Genomic DNA, 20,879 nt, shown 5'->3' on the forward strand with positions numbered 1-20,879 from the left:
TCTCTATTTTTCAGATTCCTATAAAACTGAAAATCTTTCTCAACTATTCTATTAGTATTGAGGAAAGAAGAAATAGGTGCCTCAGGATGCAAAGTAAGATGAAAGTAGAAGGGAAGCTACCTAGATACAAACTTCCCCAAGCTAAAAGTCCTTCCTTCCAAAAGTGAACGCTGCAACCAACCTCCTGTTTATATTTGGTACAAGGAAATAAGAAATAATTTACCTGCGGAATGAATTTCCATAGGCTTTTACATGAAACTCTAGTTGCAATATTAGCATTCCACCCATTCTGTTGCATAGCAAATTTACTTTCAATAACCTTATGCCAAAGAGATAAAGGAAAATGCGTAACCACGTACCCATGAAGGCAATGTTTTTAGATGCCAAATTATGAGACCTGAGGGACCCTCTTCCTTATACCTACAAGCAACCTTCTAGGTCATAATATGATCCCTTCTCACATCCACCCCGCACTTTCAATACTCAAATTAACTTTTAGAACAAACCTCCTTCGTTATCTTCCCACCAAATCAATGCCTGCGGTTGATAATTTTTTCCTTGTTTGTTTCTTCTTTGAAGTTTTGAAAAACTGATATCTAATAATCATGAATAAATATGAAGACCCAATAAACATGAATAAATAGCTTGCTCTTTAATTTTTTATGATATGAAAGCTATAGCTAGTGTCTATTTGATAAATGTATATGATTGGCATTTAGGGCATACTATAGGCAAACTTCTTACGTTTCCTTGTTCTCATTGTGGTAGTGCTTGTTATAAAAAAAAAAAATATTCTTTATTGGTTTGTGTTGCATCCTAAATTTATGTCTATTAGCACAAAATATCAGCAAATACTGAATACTGATGTGGTCATTGCACCTTACAAAATATATTTTTGTTGATGGAAATGGCCCTATTGTGAATTGATTGGCTACCTCTTGGACATCTAGCATAACAACCCCTTGCTATACGTGTCCACTTAAATGTAAATTTGATCTTATGAGGTATTGAGCTCAGAACATGCAAGTTAATGGCTTGTAGAGTTTCTTCTCTTGATTTTTGGCCTGTGCTAACTTATGGGGTAAGTCCTTACAAAATTTTATTGAAATCATAGCTTTTCTAATTGACAGAAATAATATTATCTTAATTTTTCCTACAAGCATCTATTCAAATTCTAACTTTTATTTATTTTTCTAAGAGACTTTCATTTCTAGATTTGGTTAGTTGCCATAATCAAGGTCTTAAATTTTGATTTCGACTCAAATTTCGAAGCTCTAAAAGTATGGAAATTTCGATTTCGATGTCAATTTCGATTTCGATTTGGAAAAATAATGGAAATCAGTAGTAAATCATGGAATTCTTTTATGAAACTTTGGAAATGGTTAATAGATGTAATAACATAAGTTTTAGGACTAATATATTACAAATTAAATACATCTATGCTGTGTATGAGGTGGAAAAGTTGTAATATAATTTGTGTATAAGATTATGTGCATTAAAGTTATTCAGTTAATACAAATGAAATTTCTAAATCATTTAAATATTATTCATTATACAAATAATGATATTTAGACATGAGTGCTTAGATAAAAAATGTTGTTGCAAGTTTATTTTTTTTATATAATTTCAAAATCCCCTTGTAATAAATTTTTTTTCAATAAAAAAAATAGCATAAATTAAGAGATAAATTTCACTTCGCTCCTAAATCTCTCATTTGAATTCTTAGGAAGTTTTTTTCTATAGTTAAAATTTCAAAAAAGTTTGCAAAAATTTCAACATTTGGATAAATTTCGAATGATTTGTTGAAATTTTGATAGGAATTATGTAAAACAGAAATTGACTGCCATTATTATTTTGAGGGTGATGGAAATTGGAAATTTGGACGGAAATTTCGATAATTTTGTGGAAATTTAAGACCATGGCCGCTTCTAGGTTTGGTCAGATGATGTCTTTGGTCAGATAATTGTAAATTAGGAAAGTGTCATAGGTAATTGAATACCAAAACTAAGTATGGGTCCTTCCAGCAGACAATCTTGTAGAGCAGGCTATGAATGATGGTCATATTGTTGATTTCTATAGTTTGGATATCCTCATCGGCATCAACTTGTTTTTTGTTTGTTTGTTTATTAATTTTCTTGCCTGTTTTTCTTTTCCCCTTTTGAATTTGAATTCTTGGTCAGTTCTACAAAATAAAGAAGCGAGAAGTTAAGTTGCAATGTTGCTCAGAAAAGAAAAAAATAAGAAGAAAGTTTAAGATGACACACACACACATGTATGTGTGTATATGTGTATGTGCGCGCGCGCGCTAAATTATTTAGTAAAGATTTCATTGATTTACTATTGCAAATGTTTGTTCGGCATAGCTTGGAACTACTATCTTTATAGTCATCATTACATTCTTATTAATTCCATCTATGCAAAATTACAAACTTATATTTTGAATTGAAATACTTGCATGTTTGTAGGCAGAGCTTTTTGACAAGTTCCTTCATGGATCAACATTAGAGGAATGCTACTTGGCAGTTGCTTCTGTTGCAAATCTTTGGCTCGATCTTCTTGATGTATGCAAATGAAATTTCTTCTCGCCTTGTTCTGTACTGCTGTGCTTAAAATGTTGCTGTGGAGTTCTTTTAGAGAACTTGTTTTTCTGTTTTTTTTCTTTTCTTCCTAAAAGAAGGATGTAGATGGTTGCATGCTTGGATGGTCAACAGTCAGGAGAATACTCATAATTCCCATTTTTTGTTTTTGTTTTTGGTTTTTGATTTTCTTTTTTTAACCAGAATCAAGGGAAGGATGTTGCAGATAGTGAGTTGCTTGATTATATATCAGAATCAAGCACCATGAGCAAGTCCCTGGTAGACTATGGTGAGCAAAAGTCATGTGCAGTGACCACTGCAAGGCGCCTTGCTGATTTTCTTGGTGACGGAATGGTTAAAGATAAAGGACTACATTGCCAATATATTGTTGCATGTGAACCACGGGTATTTTTTCTATTTTTTCTTTCACAATGCATGGATTTTGGACCTTATTGTGTGAATATTTCCTCTGCTGAATTATTCAAAAATTTTGATTGATGGTGGATGCACTATCTTGGGGTTATTATCACTGTGGAAGCAAGGGAAATCCAGATATAGGTTTCATTGTGGATGGAAATGTTAGTATTAATGTGGAATAAATAGTGGATACTGAGAAAGAAATTGTCATTTCAATGATGAAGTTCTGTTTACACATGAACTTTTTGAGCTAACATGCATTGAGTTGTGCATTTCACATGTGCTTCAAATAGTTTTCTACTGATTCCTTGTCTATAATATTGCAATGTGAGCTTCATAATGTCCCATATATTAAATATATTGTTTAGTGCATGAATAAATGCTCTTAACTGGCTGCAGAAAAGGATGGGGATAGGGATGTGGAAAAAAAATGCTTTATGGTACTATGAGCTTTGTGAAGTGTCCAACTTTTATGCTATTGTCAAACGCTATGACCACTATCCTATCTCATGCTCTAGATCCACATTAGTTCCCTCATCATAGGTTAAAACAGTTTACTTCTTGGATTTATTTGTAGGTGCTTTTTGGTGGTTTCTTTATTACTATAAGCTCATCTCCATATGATAAGGGGTGGGATTTCATCCTAGGTCTTTGGTACAACCCTCCTATGGATTTTTGCAGCCAGCTTGGCTGGCACCTTTAATGCTTTGTGTTGGTCTTTTGAGTCCGATCCTTGTTTTGATGCTGACAAAGCACAAGTTACTTGTGTGTATTTTTAAGTGCTTGAACAAGTTTACTATTCAACACACACATAAGGCAAAAGGGAAAATGGAAGCCAGAAGACTTAAAGCTTACTTCAATTGGCGCATTTCATGGAGTGAAGAGCAAAAGAAGAAGACATTTTGATTTTTGTTGTATTGCATTTAATTTTTATTACTTGGTCTATAATAATGCATGCATTTGCATGATATGGATGAAAGCTCAAAACAACCATAGTTTGACCATAAGGAACCAAATGACCTTAGGGCACTTAACATTTCTTAGAAAAACTTTTTTCTAAAAGACTTAATTCATACAAAAAGGTTTAAATTGGTTAGGGTCAAAATCGGGGCAAAAGCAAAGCTTTTGTTTTTTGGCTTAATTCAAAAGCCTTGGTCAACCGAACTCTTTTAGTTCAAATAAGCTTGGTCGACTGAACTAGTCCTGAGTCAAGAGTTTGACTTGCTCGGTCGACCGAACCCTTTTAGTTCAAATCAGCTTGGTCGACCGTACTAGCCTTGAGTCAAAAGTTTGACTTGCTCGGTCGACCGAACCCTTTTAGTTCAAATCAGTTTGGTCGACCAAACCAGCCCTGAGTCAAAAGTTTGATTTGCTCGGTCGACCGACCCACTTTTGAACTAACTTTCCTCGATTGACCGTCCCCTGAGAATTTCACTTTTCCACCAACTTGGTCGATCGAACTCATAGTTCAAAATAGCCTTGGTCGATTGAACCTCAAAAATGGTCAACCGGCCTATTACCTTGGTCGACCGAACCCAAGAAGGGTTCAAAATGGCCCTGAGACGGTTGATCATATCCTTAGTTCAAAATTGCCACAGTCAACCGAACTTAGCAATGTGGTTGACCGAACCTTGAATATGGTCGACCGAACCTCATGGGTTGCCAAGTTTTTATCGTGGTAAACATGGGTTAATTTTTAATTAAGCATGGTTAAACATTTTCCAAAATTCCCCTTGTGTCCCCAACGGTCATATTTTGGCCAAAGTCTATAAATACCCATTCATTTGCTCATATTAGTAGCTTTGATTAGTTTCAAAAACCTCTCAAATTATTTTCCTAATTAAAGTTCCCCCACTCATATTTTTATTGCAAAATCTTTTTGGGGTTATATTTTATACTCTCTATTCTCTTCCATTCATTCTTTTGAAAATCTTTTTGAAGAGAACATTTTATTTGGGCATTTATTTGACTATCTTAGATGATTTACTCTCATATATACATTCATCTTGAAAATCATTTGTGGAAAGTAAAGATTATGTTTCTTTACATAATTTCTTTTAATAAATATTTTTGAAGAAACAATCAATCTTATTTGAATCTTTGAGTACCTATCATATGTATATCTTTTAACCCAAAGATTATCACTTTTATTATTTGCAAAAAGTTTTTGAAGCAAAACCTTAGGTTTTCCTACTTAGTATTGAAAATATATTTTGGAGAAGAATTTTATTGAGGTTCAAATCTTTGAAGCATTTTATCATATATATCTTTCTTCAAAGATTGGAATATTTGTTTTGAAAAAATACACCATTTCTCTACTGAGCATAATGCATATCATTAAAGAGTGCATGTATTGAGCTTAATTGTGTACATTTCTGCTTGTATATTTCAGAAGCATTTTTATGTACAAAAATGATTTTAATGTATCGGTTGGGTTGAACATGTAAATTGAACTAAGGAGTCTTAGCCTCGTAAGCGAGACTGATTGGGTTCAGCCCGGGAAATTGAACTGGGGAGTCTCCACCCTGTAAGGGAGACAAGTTGGGCTCAACCTTGTAATTGAGCTGGGGTTTACCTCGCTCCTTAAGGAGAGGTTGTAACGGCTTCTGTTCCGCCTGTTTAAGTGAGCAGGGATAGTGTAATCCTTGGGAGGTATGCCCAAGGTGGGGACGTAGGCTAGTTTGACCGAATCTCGATAACAAATATCGTGTGTGTCTCTCTCCCTATCTCATTTAAATTTCCGCACTTTAAATTCAGTTTGTGTATGCATGTTCATTCATGATTATAACTATTTTGCATGCACACAAATTTAATTTAAATTAAAGTTGCATCACTGGTGTATGTATGTATTCATTGTTCAATTGTTTTTCATACACATGTATATTTTGAATGGGATATGACATGTGGTGAATCGGCGTAAATGTTTAATTAGCCGAAATATTTTTAAAATCCAATTTACCCCCTCTTGGGATCACACCAATTCCAACACTTTGAGTCTTGACCCTTTTCTGAAATGGCCTAGCGAGATCGATTGCAATCTCATTGATAACCCCATTTTCCTGATAAAAGAAATGTCTTTTTGTTTCTTTTTAAACTACTAGATTCAATGAGCACACCATTTTTGTCATTGCCATATAATCACCATCATTGTTGCTGCCATGCTTGATATTAGAACCATTTCCACCAGTTTGATGAGCTTTCCTAGTTTCTTTTCCTTAGCTTTGTGATCGACACATTGGGCTCACTTCTGTTTATATAATGATTTGTATGTAAATTATGTTTAGCCCATACTGGGTTTTTTTTTTGTTATTTTGCATTTCCATTTCCCACCGGGTTTCTGTTTATATAACGATTTGTATGTGAGTTATGTTTAGCCCATATTGGGTTTTTTAATATTTTGCATTCCCATTTCCCACTTGGTTTCATATTTGCTTGCCTGTTTAGGGTTTCATTTGGCCATGGCAAAGCAGTCAATCATCCATCTGTGCTGTACAATCCTACAATTCTGCCTCTATACCTTATTGAAATCCTTGCTTCAATTAATTCATGAAATATATTCATTGGACTTATTTTTCTAAGCTTATGAGTGTTGACTGTAAAGTTGGTGTCAAATGCTATCCTGCACATACCCTGGAGCCTGTGAGAATTTGGCATGCCAAGCATGAGTGGGGCTGAGAAAAGATTTACTGCTATTCTCTTGCGTACAAATTAGTAATGCAAATCTCTGGTACAACATCAATATAAAAGATGTTGCTAAAACTTCTAGCAATTGTGTATTACAGAGTCTAGCTAGTAGGGGCACTCATTGTCTTTACTGTCTTCCTCTCATCTCCTGCCCCTTCAAGGTATTTTTTAAGTAGAGGCAGGTAATGTGCTGTAACGGTTGGGTGTAGCGGAAAGTGGGAGTAATGAACAATATATAGTGGGAAGTTGGTATAAATGTATAATTGACGTGAATTGTTTTTTTCAAGCGTGCACAATCAACTTACTGCAAGAAACTGCAGTTAATGCAATGGAGATCTTGGATTCTTTAGAATGCGCGACATGAACAACGCTTTTAGAGCTAAATTTGGATATAACTTAAAGGTGAATCTTTGTGGGCGAATCAACTCACTGTAAGAAACTGCAAATGCTCCTCGTATTTTTGGGTCATGAAAGCTAGCACTAACTCTATGTGTTCATAAGGGTATTTTGGGCTCTATAAATACTGTCTAAAGATTCTTGGAATTTGGTGGTGATTGACACAAGAGTGTTCTCAGAGTTCTAGTGAATTTGGGTGGCTGGAATGTGCTTTAATGATGCAAGCGAATTCTGTTCTTGAAGTTGTCTTGGGACCAATTTTGAGCCCACTTTTATGGAGACACTTGAGCTGGAAAATATGCACGCCATCTATGGATTTCAAGTTGAAAAGTGATCTTTTCAGTAGATTAAACTACACATTAAGTGGATTTTTCTACTAGATGTTATGGTCATTTGAAATTTAATCTGCAGTCAGTTTAAGCTTTCTATGAGTCTGTTTGTATTCACTATATAAGAAAACGTTTTAAGGAAAGTATTTTGAGTACTTCTCAATCAAAATAAACTATTTCTACCTGAAAAACGCGAAATAACATTTTCCTATGCTTGGAGTTTTGTTTCAAGTCTATAAAAGCATCCATAGCCATGTATGAGTTGATAGAATGTTTTTGAATGAAAATTTAGATGTGGCTTTTGGCTTGTTTTTCTGCAGTTCTAATCTCCTTCGTGAGTGGTGAACTTTATCTTTTAAACTTTGCATCTCTAAAGTGGTGAGCTATTTGTATCTTTAGAGTTGCGAGTTTCCTTCTATATCGTTGGTGGATTCCTGCAGGTAGTGAACAACGCTACCTGTTGTGTGTGTGATATGCTAGTTCCTCATTTTTAGCAATCCAATATTAGTTTGTATCAAAGCTAAGGTTCTCATGGCTGTTCATGGTTGTTCTATTTGTGGTGATTTTGTGCAAGAACTTTAATAATGTGTTGAATGTTATGAAAATGGAGTTGGTGATTAAAAATGATTTTGAAATGGCTTGAGCAATTATGATGGTGATGTTAATCCTTACTAGATCATGGTTCAAGTGATGGCTCTTCTCATCACCGTTGATGAAGCGATTGATAGGAGAATGCAATGTGATGATTTCATTGATTGGCTTCAAACTATTGCGGGGGTCTTTGACTTCAAGGAGTACCCAGATGAATGCACAGTGAAGCTGGTTGCTCCGAAAGCCAGAAAATATACTTCTTTATGGTGGGAAAATCTCAAGAAACAAAGGAGCTTGCAAGATCAAGTCTTGGGAAAAAATACAGACTGAGCTAAAATGGAGATTCTTGCTAGAACATTGCAGGGCATTTTTTTTTTGAAATTTCATAATCCTAAGTAAAGTGATCTATCCATGGAGAACACAATGGAATTTGAACAACTAATGATGATGTGTGGCATAGTCGAGCAAAGAACAAACAATAGCTCGGTATTTGTGTGGGTTAAAGGAGATCTGTGAAATGGTTGGCTTACAGGTTTATTGGAGGTTTAATGGTGTGAGGAAACTTGCACTGAAATTAGAAAAAAACAATAACCTAGGGTTTGGAGGAATGATTTCAAGTCTGGAATGAGAGAACTCCTCAAATTGAGGGAGTGAATCCATGGCTAAGCCTAATACAACAATAAAACCCTCTTCTTCTAAGGCACTAGAAAGGGATAATGTTGAGATTATCCCTAAGTCATCTAATTCATCAGACGCTAGCTCCAGAGAAGTGCTTTGAGTGTCAGCATTATGGACATATTGCTTGTGATTGTCCAAATCATAAAATCTTCTCTATTATGGAGGAAGAGATAGAAGATGGAGATGGCTCACATTTTCTTATATAAGGAAGAAATAACTTATGCTAACTAAGAAGATTTCCTTGTCACTCAAAGGACTTTGAATGCTGTCCATGAAGAAGATGAAGATTGGGTTGGATATGAACATTTTTCACACAAGATGTAGTCTAATGCTAGGAAGCACCAATACTGACATGAGACACAAATGGAACACGATAATGACATGAAAATACAACAATTTAAAAAAAAAATTGAAAATATGAGATGATAGGTATATGCGAATTAATTAATATAAAAATATACTAACACAACAACATGACAATTTCAAAAAAACAAGAGGATACTACACAACAGGGATACATTAATTGATATATATGTGTGTATATATATTTATACATATATAGGCATATATGGCCTAGGGATGCCCTTTTCATATATTGTTAGAAGAGAACATGTTATTTTAATGATTATATTATGTTAATGGGGGCATTTTTGTCTTTAAGGCTTTATTATTATTAATAATAATATATAAGAGGGCAGACCTGAGCTGTAGGTAGACTCCAAGAAATTACCACTCAGTTCATTCCTCTCTTTTTATCTTCTCCTCTTCTCTTCTCTTCTTCTCTCCTCCAACTCTAACTTTACAACATGGTATCAGAGCATCAATCTCCCTCAAATCTGATTTATCTAAATTGGTTTTGATACTCTGTTTTTCATTTTTTCCTTATCCTCCCTTAATCAGTTCTCAAATCTGATTTTCTTGTTGGTTTGAGTCATTTAAGGACACCCTCCCTCTGGATTAGGTTGTGCAGCATTCTTGGCAGGAATCTGTGTTTTCATGGTGATTTGCTGATGTGAATCCAGTTATACTCTGTTTCTTGTATGCTGCTGCTGTTCCTCTGTCACTCCGTCTGTATTTTGCTGATGATGCTGTTTTGATGATGTGTATTAGTGATTGATTGCTTGCAATCTTGTACCAATTGTTGGTTGGTTTCAATTGGTGTTCAAATTTTTATTTCCTTTTCTTCTCTGCATTCGTTTCCAGTTGCTGCCAGCTATAAGCTGCTGCCTGGTATTTTATTAAATGCCTGCAGTTCTTTGCTGTGGTCTGCCCTGTTTTTGGTGGTTACATAGTTCGTCCTAGGAAATTTTAAGCTCAGTTCTGTAGTCATAGCAGCCTATTGAAGTTATGGATTTTGGAGAGTGAAATATTGTAAGTTCTGGTTTTTATTGAAGTCCTGAAAGTGATGTTTGTGTTAGTGTGTGCTACCTGACTACTCAAGCTCCTTTCCACAATAAGTCAGCCATGGATGCTAACTCTAACTGCAGTAGGGAAAGTTTTGGAGTATGAGGACAAGGTTTGGATTGTGGTCATGGCAGCGGTTGTGTAATATGAGGACGAGTTCATTTTGGCAATTCTCGCATTTGTGCTCATTGTGGTAAGGAGAATCATACCATTAACTTGCTGTTGGAATCTCCTAGGGAAACCAGCTTGGGCCAATAAGTCTCTTGCAAAAGGTGATTCTAGCATTGACAGTTCAAATGCACCTAGCCACTCCACTAGGGAGTTCAGTGCATCATCCACCGTGTCTCAAGAGGAATGTAATTTTTTTTTTGCATGGTTCAACAACTCCAAAATCAGTCTTTTACATCAAGTGTTATTGTGGTCCATTCAGATACAATTGGGCTTCTTGCCTCTTCATCCTCCTTACCTTGGGTTATAGATTTTAGTGCGTCCTCTTATATGACAGGTAGTCCTAATTTTTTTGAGTCTGTGAACCCCACTATTTTACACTCCAAAGATCTCTTGTTGATGGTTCAATTACAATGTTTTTTGGTTTTGGCAATGTTCTCTTAATTCCTTCTGTTCCTTTTTCGTCTGTGTTATATATGCCTAAATTTCCTTGAACTTGTTATTCATTAGTCAATTAACTAAGTTTCACAGCAATTCTATGACCTTCTTTCCTTCTCATTGTGTTATTCAGGATCTCTGTATGAAGGATTGGTGGAGGGCTTGAGAAGGATGGCTTATTGGTCATGATGGGTCCATTTCTTGTCATACGCTCATACGACTTTCTCAATTTCTACAGATGAAGTTTCTCTTGATCACTGGCATGCTTGTTTGGGTCATTTATCCCCTCAAAAACTACAATAAGATTTTCCTATGTTCAAATTTGTTTCTCATTTTGAGTGTTCTGCATGTCAATTGGGAAAGCATATTAGGACATCTTTTCCATCTAGAGTCGAGTCTCATGGTAAATCATTGTTTTCTATTATCCGTTTAGTTATTTGGGTCTGTATAATGTCAAGAATTTGATTGGTCTTCAATATTTTGTGTCATGCGGGTTGAATTTTTGAATGTATTTACTTAATTCTACTAGGAAATAAAAACTCAGTCCGGCATCCGTATTCAAATTTCCCAATTTGATAATGCACTTGAATTTGTTCAAAATGGGCTTCATTTTTTTTTTGCTTGGCCAAAGGGATTATTCATCAAACATCATGTACACATACTCCTTAGTAGAATGGAGTAGCTAAAGGGAAAAATAGATGTTTACTTGACATAGAAAAATCTTTACTCCTTCATATGCATGTTCTTAAAACCTTTTGGACCATTGATTTTCTTACAACTTGTTTTCTACTCAATAAGATGCCCTAAAGTGTTCTAGGGGGACATATTTCTTTCTCCATTTCTTCATAGAGATATCCATGTTCTTTGTTGTGGTTCATGTCCTTGGGTGCAAATGTTTTGTTCATGTTCCACATACTGGTCAAGACAAGTTCTCTCCTCATGCTATTAAATGAGTCTTTGTTGGGTACTTGAGAACTCAGAAAGGATATAGATGTTATGATCCCCATACTGAATAACTAATATGTTAGTGCCAATGTCACCCTTTTTCGAGGGAACACCCAATGTTTCCAATATCGGGTCCTCCTTGGATGAATCTGTTTTGATTCCATTAATGATTTAGGGTCCCCCCTCTTGTGTTGATCCTCCTGTTAATACCCTTAATTATGAACAATGTAAAGCGAGCATAGACATCACTACCACCATGCAGACACATCCTCTGCCCATCACTATTTCGACTTTTGGTTTTGGAGATCCATCCCAATGTGACTTGGATTTGCCCATTGCTTATTGGAAAGGTGCTCCAACATGTGCTCAACAATCCTAAGTTTTTTATTCTATCACTCATTATGTTTTTGTTCTTGACCTTCCTAGTCCTGTGCATTCTTTTTCCTTGTCTATTTCCTCATCTATCCCCTATTCGCATGTTGAAGCACTTGCTAACCTTGGATGCTTGATTAAATTCTATTCGTGTATTGATGTCATTGGCAGTTAATTTTGATGGGTCCATATATTAGCTGATGTGAAGAATGCCTTCTTGTAGGAGTTTTGTAGGAGGAATACATGGAGCAACCTCTAGGGTATGTTGCTCAGGGGGATGATGGATGTTGGTAACGTATGCAGGTTGCATAAGGCTATTTATGGTCTTAAACGATCTCCTTGAGCCTGGTTTGGAAAATTTAGTGTTGTAGTTTTTGCATTTGGCTTTATCCGTTGCTACTCTGATCATTGAGTTTTTGTTTGCAAAATGGAGACAGATGTGACACTTCTAGTTGTTTATGTTGATGATATCATTATCACTGGCAACAACCATAGTGGGATTGGAGATGTTAAGATGTGGCTTTTAGCAAATTTTTAGATTAAGGACTTGGGCATCGTGCATCACTTCCTTGGTATTGTGATTGTACGTTGTATGAAATGGTCCAATCTATCTTAGAAAAAATATACGTTGGACTTGCTAAGTCAGATTGGTTTGTTGGAAGATAAGCCAGTTGATGCTCCTATGGGTCCCAATGTGAAGTTGTCTAGGGATGTTGGACCAGACTTTGAAGACAAATGTCGATATAGGTAGTTGGCTGGCAAGTTGATCTACTCGATTGTCACTAGACCTAACATATCTTTTGTAGTGGGGGTGGTAAGTTAGTTTATGGAAAATACCGAGCAACCATAGTGGGATGCTGTTTGTAGGATTTTGTGGTATCTCAAAGTCTGCCCCGACAAAGGTTTGATACATTAATGTAATATAAATTATGAGATTGTGGGATACTCAGATGCATATTTGGCTGGATTTGCTGATGATTGAAGGTCTACTACTGGATATTGTACATTTGTGGGAGGTAATCTTGTTACTTGGCATAGCAAGAAGCAAACTACTGTAGCGATATCTATTTCTGAAGTAGAATATCGAGCTATGGCTCACACTATGGGTGAGCGTATGTGGCTGAAGTCTCTTATGTCAAGAGATGGGATTCTTGGTAGTTTATGGAAAATCCCGAGCAAACACAGTGGGATGCTGTTTGTAGGATTTTGTGGTATCTCAAAGTCTCTCCCGACAAAGGTTTGATACATTAATGTAATAGAAATTGTGAGATTGTGGGATACTCAGATGCATATTTGGCTGGATTTGCTGGTGATTGAAGGTCTACTACTGGATATTGTACAGTTGTGGGAGGTAATCTTGTTACTTGGCATAGAAAGAAGGAAACTACTATAGCGATATCCAGTGCTGAAGTAGAATATCGAGCTACGGTTCACACTATTGGTGAGCTTATGTGGCTGAAGTCTCTTATGTCAGAGATGGGATTCTTGGTAACGAAGCCAGTAGATGTATCACACAGTAGATGTGTTTTGTGATAATCAAGCTGCCATTTACATTGTTGGGAATCCAGTGTTTCATGAGAGGACAAAGCACATAGAAGTTGAATGTCATTTTGTGAGGGATACTATGTTGAAGAACGTTGTCAGATCTCCCTTTGTGAAATCTGTTGATCAGTTTGGCGATTTTTTTGATAAAATCTTTATTTAAGCCCGCCTTGTCTAATGTTTGTTACACTTTGGGCTTTGGTTATATTTATACACCTCCAGCTTGAGGGGGAGTCTTAAAAGAGAATATGTTTTTTTAATAATTATGTTCTGTCAATGGGGGTATTTTTGTTCGTAGAACTTTCTTATTATTAATAATATATAATAGGGCAGACCTTGAGCTTTGCATGGACTCCAGGGAATTGCTACTCAGTTCTTTCCTCACATTCTTTCTTCTTCTCCTCTTCTCTTCCTCTGTCTTTAACTATACAACATATATTTTGATGCATGTTTTTCCTTTTAGAAGACAAAAGTTGTGGTAATTTTGATTTAGAGTGAAATGTAAGCAACATTAATGGAAAATTATTGATTACACAGTTTACAAACTACCTTATACAATCATTAACTACATTCATATTATAGAATATTGGTAAAAAAAAAAAATAGCATGGCTTATGGTGAGCAATGGGATAGCTTGTCAAGAAATAACAAAGTGGTAAGTTGGAGATGGGTTGAGAGAGAGAGAGAGAGAGGGGAATTATAGATGGAGGGATGTTTGGTGCTCTACAAGGCCGCAGTAGTGGCGCTAGGGCTCCAAAGTCCAACCAATCCTCTGTCAAAGAACCTATTCACTTTCAATATCTCAACTTCTCAATTGTTTTTTTTTTAATTTGTTATTATTATTATTATTTTTATTTTTACTTTTGGGTTTTGTTAATAGAATTAAAGTGGGCAACAAAATGCAGCATTCCAGTGCAAGAAGTGTCCTCAAGGTGTCCTCACCGTGTAAGGAAATGTCTTAACTGTGTCCGAAAATAAAAATAAATTAATTTGTTTCTTATAGGGGAGTGTAAGGTGTCAGTATTCGACACATGCTAGTGTTGGTGTTTGCTAGTTCTAATAGGAAGGTTTGTGATATTATTGGTATGAAGCTTGTTCTAATGTTGTATCTATAGAAATGGTAGACAAGTTGCAGCTTGAATTGGTGGCACATCGTCATCCTTACAAATTGAGGTGGTTGGATGAAGGGCATGAACTAGAGTTGAACAGAAGGTGTCTTGTTTCATTTTCAATTGGTAAGATCGTAAGAAGTACGGTGATCATAGTTAGGATGATGTTATACCTATGGATGCATGTCATTTTTATTTGGTCGCCAATGGCAGTATAATAGGAGAGTTCATCATGATGGTTATAAACATAGTTATTCTTTTCTGAAAGATGTTGTGGAGATTGTCTTGGGTCCTTCTAAACTTGAGATAATTTCCAAACTTTTTAAAGGGTTGGAACAACCATAACAAGTCACCATCAAACCAATATAACACTACCAAAGCCTCAACAAACCCAACGTATGAACACTACCATTGTCCCAAGAGACTAACCAAAGACCTTAATAGTATGAAACAACAACTAACTAACTGCCATGATAAAAAAAAGTTGGATCTTTGAACAAAATACATCACACACAACTTGATATTATGGTCTATGGAAGGATTTAAGTCATTTTAGAGAAAATTGGAGCAAAAATAGGCCTGCAAGTTGTCTTACTTGTTAATGTGTTGGGGTGTGTGGGGAGTCCTTGGTGATGATATTCATTGACCTATAAATCAAAGATTTTTGTGATTTTACAAAATATTGGGGGGTTCTTGAGATTCTAGAAGGGGAAACAATGTCTAGGAAGTTTCCAACAACCCCTAGACTTTGTTTTTGAGTTCTAGAGGAGTGGTTGATCCTCCTATAATGGCAAATTTGGGTAGGATGATAAGGTTTAAGGTTTGGTTTGTCAATAGGGTTTAGATTGGATCTTGATTCAATACCGTGTTGAGGTATTGATAAAATGGAAGACGTAGTCACAATTATAGACCTTTCTGCTACTTGCAATACATGTCAAGTACATGCCAATGACCATAATACCCTTATCAACTCACACTTACTAACATAACACTGGCACATACTAATAATGCTAAATCGTAATTGTTCAATCAAGATTAGAATCGTGAGTCAAAATCTCAATATCATGAATAGAGAATCGAGAAATTGATTCCAAATGACATGCATATCTGTACAAAAAAAATTGTAAAATACATCAAGACCAAAGAACTAAGTCTAAGAATTTAAGATACACTAAAAAATAGGATAAAGTATTCAAGAAAATTTTTTAAAAAATTAAATTTATGTTTATGGAGTAAGAGTAACAAGTTTTAAGAATTAAAAAAAAAATCAAATAAAAAAATCAAATATGTGATTTTTTTTTAAAGAAAATAATAAGGGGAGGAATCAAGAAAATATAATAAAAAATTGAACTTTATGGTTTTTGAGGGAATGAATCAACAAAAAATAACAAAAATTTGAACTCTATGGTGCTTAATACTAATAAAAAACATAAACAAAGCTGATAAATTTTAAAAACTAAAAAAAAAACTTAAATGGTGAAGGCAACTAGAAACTCACCCACCCAGCTTGACTACCTATCTTCTTAAGGCAGAATGGTAGGCTGGTTTTCTTCTCCATACTTGTGTTTTCTTCTCAAGGGCAGTCTCGGCAGAAAAAGGCAGAAAACTGGTGTAGAAAGAGAAGATCAATGGACTTTTCTTCTCTTTAGAACTCACATAAACAAGAAATGAAATGTCATTGTGCTAAAAAAAAGTTTAGAAGGATTTTGGGTGGGTTTTGAAGCAGTGGGTTCCAATTGGATCATGGACCAATGAATCATACGATTTGTACAATTCAATTTGATTCTATGATTCACCTAAAATTCATAGTATTTTGAGAGTCACCCATGAGATGGAGTCAATTTGAGCCTTATTCGATACAAATTGTACAATTTGAATAGATAATCGTACAATTCTAACAACTATATGCTAAATAACTAAAATAACCATTAACAAAAGCCATGTTCACAACCATCAAATGCAACTGAAGTAAAAGTGGTAAGAAAACATAAGAAAACAACCGTCATGGAGCATAAAGCAACGCAAGTCATTAATCACACCTCCATAGGCAACATGTGTTTAGAGAGAGAGGCAAGTATGCTAGACACACTAACAATAGCCGGTGAATTTTATAATGATTGATGAACAATCACCCTCTCCAAATAGGTTATTTTTTTTGTTATTCTCTCTCAGTCACTAGGAAACATCAATGTGAATGAGGAGTCATTTTCCCCATTTTCATTAAGGCATTATCTTACGCAACGAATAAAACTTGCACTAGTATTTACTTGATGGTTTCTATCCCATGTGCACATGGCAAGTAGTCACATGCAAGTATAATGCACAAATTCTTGAACAAGTTTGGCTCATAACATTTTCCCCCATTTATGTACTCATATCCTCGTTGACTTTGGCTTTAGGTACTCTTCAATTTTCTCCACAAGTAGTTCTAGACATCCAACTAATTTCTTCATCTCTGAGGCCCTTTTACTTCATTAAGAACTCGTACCACTTTTTTCTTGAAGATGCAAACCCTTTGTCTATGAGGATCTCTTCAACATATCTTCTATGGGGTTGTTAAGTGTTGAGTGGTGCTCTAGTTGACCAGTGTTGGTGATGAATGGCTATGCATTGTTATCCAACCAATCTTGTAAGAGGACCTCCTGACTTTGGCTGAGAATGGGGCTGGTCGTTCGTATTTGTTAAGTAGTCTCCTATCTTGACCTCCTATTTGTTAGTGAATTTTCTATTTTAGATGGGATCACACATCAATATGGTCAACTTTTTAATTTTCAAATAATGGCCAAAATGAAGGCTTTTCTCGGCCTCATTTTTCATGGGCCCATCCAAAATATAGTTGAGCCAACAATTGAGATTTCTAGAATTTATTAAGCCCATTTTGGTAGGCCAGTTTTTCTACTAGTCCTTTGTACTTTTTTATCTCATTTTAAGATTCCTGGAAGGGTTGCCCAGAAGCTTGAAAGGATTTTGAAGGATTTTCTTTGGTCAGTGTGGAGGTGAGGAGAGATCATTTAGTTAAGTAGGAGGTCGTGTGTAGACCTAAGGTGGAGGGGGAGGGGGGTTGGTTCCTCGTCATTTGGTGTCTAAAAACATTGTCCCCTTGGCTAAATGTTTTGTGACGTTTTCCTATGTAGGTAAATTCCCTTTGCCTCAAGGTTATAAAAAGTAAATTTGGTCTGCCACAAAATGGGTGGGATGTGAATTTGAGTTTTTGAAGTCCTCAGAGATTTCCTGGAGGTTCATATTCCAGGTTTGCTTTATATTTCTTCCTCTTACTAAGTTTGATTTGTATAGTTAAAAAATGTATTTTTTTTTTGGGAAGATCTTTTGGGGGGGGGGGGGGGGGGGAGTTGCGTTATCTTGTTCCTTTCTTTGTTTGTATTCTTTTTATTCTATGCATCAATCCTTAGATCCCACCTTTGTTTTTATTGTCTTTCTTTCACCTTGATCATGTGATTTCCTCTTTCCTTGTTCTAAAGAGGGACTCCTTTGGATTTTCATGTTAAAAGGGTCTTGAATGATAGAGTGTTGGAGGAGCTTTCTTCATTGCTTATTGTGTTGGAGAGTTGCTATGACTCCAATTGGAGTGATATCATAATTTTTGGATTCCCATGTCTTTTTCTCTTTCTTGGGGCATATCGGTTGCTAAAGTTCCATTAAGGTTTTTGCTTGGTTGGGGGCCTTAATAAAGTAACACCAACAATGTGCTGTGGAGTGGGAGGCCTTCTAAGCTTTGTCTCCAAATATGTGTCTCATGTGTGGAAATAGCTCTGTGGATGCATCTTATTTGTCTTTACACTACTCATTTGTTCTATTCAGAGTTCTTGGTGAATTATGGGTTATTAGTGGAGGAGCTTTCTAGAATTTCTTTTGTTGGTTTCAAGAAGTGAAGGATGTTGGGAAGCTGTGGAGGTTTGTTATTTGTGCTGTTCTTTGAGGAATTTGGTTGGAAAGAAATGCCAGACTATTTCTGGAAAGAATTTGTCAGGGCATCTTCTCTGGACAGAATATGGTATTTGAGATTGGATGGCTTTATTAAGTTGATGCTGGTTTTTATTTTTTCTTCATTGCTTTTATGAAAGAAAACCTATCATTTATATGTCTTTTCTTGAAATTTGAACAGGGAACTCCTGTAAGTGAGCGTGCAGTACCTGTTGCGATATTTGAAACTGATACTGGTAAAGTTCTGCAATTACTTGGATTGCATTCTGTTACTGGATTGCATTCTGTTACTCTTTATATATGAAAGAGAGCAAGTATTTTTTTTTTAATGCAGAAATAATGAAATTTTATGTGCGGAAGTGGTGCAAGATTTCATCAGATGTTGGCATTCGATCCATTATTGATTGGTCTTATTACAAGCAGCGACTGAGTTCTGCAATTCAAAAAATTATTACGATTCCTGCTGCAATGCAAAAGGTCCAGATGCTTGTTCATTATTATTTATTGAAGTCATTGTTGTTTACCTGCTCAAAATTATTTATTTGTTGAATTCCTTCAGGTTGCAAATCCTGTCCCGAGGGTAATCCATCCTGACTGGCTGCATAAGAAAGTTCGTGAGAAGGAGGACAGATTCCGCCAACGAAAATTAGTTGATATCTTCAGCTCATCAACTCGGCAGGTCAAAAAGAATAATGAGGCTACAACCACCAATCATGTGATAGATGGAGAGAATGTTGAAGATTTTGAGGACTTCAGGAACAAAGGCAGAACTTCTGCTGTTGGACCGAGACCTATTGTTCGATGTTATGAAGTTAATAATGAGAGACATTCAGACAAGAAAAATAGCCATGTGTATTCCCTGCAACAGGAAACTGTTTATGGTGAAAATGTGCATCAATTAATCTCGCAAGAGCAACAAAATGCCACTGCTGTTGAACATATTGACAAAAATTTAGATTATCAGGGATGGCTGGAAATAAGGAAGAGAAAGTGGAAGGGTATTCGGGAGATGAGGAAACGGCAAAGGTGCCTTATTCTTGGAAACCAATTAGTATGATCTGTTTCAATATCAATGGACATCCTCCCGCAAATTAATTTATGAGGAAAAATATGGAAAATAAATATACGAATTCGCTTATTTTCTCTATTATTTCTTTTTTTACTACTTTTACAAGATTTTGCACGGTATAGGCCACTGATTCAGTGGTATTTGAACATGAATATCTTAGTTTCTGGAGTATGGACATATATTTGTTCAATGGAGTTGGCTCTCTAAACAAAACTATGTTGACTCTGATAGGTTGACCCATTTAAAGGGATCACAGCAAACTAGTGTGGTTCCAGAACTGCCTAATGGTCTGATAAATCATAAACAAGCTCAAGGAAGAACAGGAGTCAATTCATATTTTCAAAGACATGAATTAGCCCTTACACACTGTCATTGGCAGGTGATGTTATCTGTTTCAACTGAAACATTTGGCTAAGGTGACTGCTTTGTGGGTTCTTAATTTGTCCTTATGTGGTTCAGATTATTCAGCTGGTCCCAAGTCCACGACATGGCCAATTTTTTGCTTGGGTTGTCGTAGAAGGAGTCATGCTTAAGATTCCAATAACAGTTCCCAGAGTATTTTACCTCAACTCGAAAGCCCCCGTAACCGAAGAATTTCCAGGAAGATGTGTCCACAAGACTCTTCCTCATGGACACCATAGTTTCAATCTAATTGAGGTACATTTGGAGATTTTATTCTTGGAAAAAAGAACTGTAATCCCTTAGAACTGATTGCTTTGAATGACGAGTTTTTGAGTTTCTGTTTCTTTTTCTCTATTTGCTTCTATACAGGTAATAATTGAAGAAGATCAATTTAGGGCAGAGAGTAAGAAACTTGCAGCTCACCTTGCAGATCCTGAAGTTGAGGTCAGCATACTAAATCACCCATGTACATGCATAGTTGCAACCTAAAATGTTCATGTGTGCCTGCTTAGCATGAGTTGACTTTATATATATATATATATATATATATATATATGCATGAGCAAAGAAATAGTATTAGAAAAGGAGGTGCATCTAGGGGATGCCAATCAAGTACAGAAAGAACAAAAAATAACAAAAAAAATACACCGGTCATAGAAGTACATCAAGGAAATCAAGAATAACATAAAAGTCCCTCCTTGGCATCCCACTATGCCAATTAGAGATCATAGGATCCAGTTATCTTAGACAGCCTGCAAAGAAGAAACCATTCTCCTATAAAGTCCTGCTATTCATGTCCCCCAAAAAATAGCAAGGG

At 35.8% G+C, this 20,879-nt stretch overlaps 1 protein-coding gene across 2 annotated transcripts in view; it reads left to right on the forward strand.

Moving 5' to 3' along the window:
- The window catches only part of LOC131149281 (DNA polymerase epsilon catalytic subunit A-like), a 152,062-nt gene that overhangs the window by 77,230 nt on the left and 53,953 nt on the right, over positions 1 to 20,879 (forward strand). For both annotated transcript variants that reach the window (XR_009135188.1, XM_058099594.1), the window contains exons 25-32: positions 2,466 to 2,561; positions 2,781 to 2,981; positions 18,773 to 18,827; positions 18,926 to 19,068; positions 19,151 to 19,617; positions 19,892 to 20,039; positions 20,120 to 20,317; positions 20,432 to 20,506. Coding sequence is in view for 1 of the 2 variants with exons in the window: in XM_058099594.1 (XP_057955577.1) it covers positions 2,466 to 2,561; positions 2,781 to 2,981; positions 18,773 to 18,827; positions 18,926 to 19,068; positions 19,151 to 19,617; positions 19,892 to 20,039; positions 20,120 to 20,317; positions 20,432 to 20,506 (1,383 nt within the window). In the remaining variant the exon portion in view is untranslated. The remainder of the gene's footprint in view (positions 1 to 2,465; positions 2,562 to 2,780; positions 2,982 to 18,772; positions 18,828 to 18,925; positions 19,069 to 19,150; positions 19,618 to 19,891; positions 20,040 to 20,119; positions 20,318 to 20,431; positions 20,507 to 20,879) is intronic.

This window comes from Malania oleifera, chromosome 2 (genome assembly GCF_029873635.1).
Source record: "Malania oleifera isolate guangnan ecotype guangnan chromosome 2, ASM2987363v1, whole genome shotgun sequence".
Lineage (NCBI taxonomy): Eukaryota > Viridiplantae > Streptophyta > Magnoliopsida > Santalales > Ximeniaceae > Malania > Malania oleifera.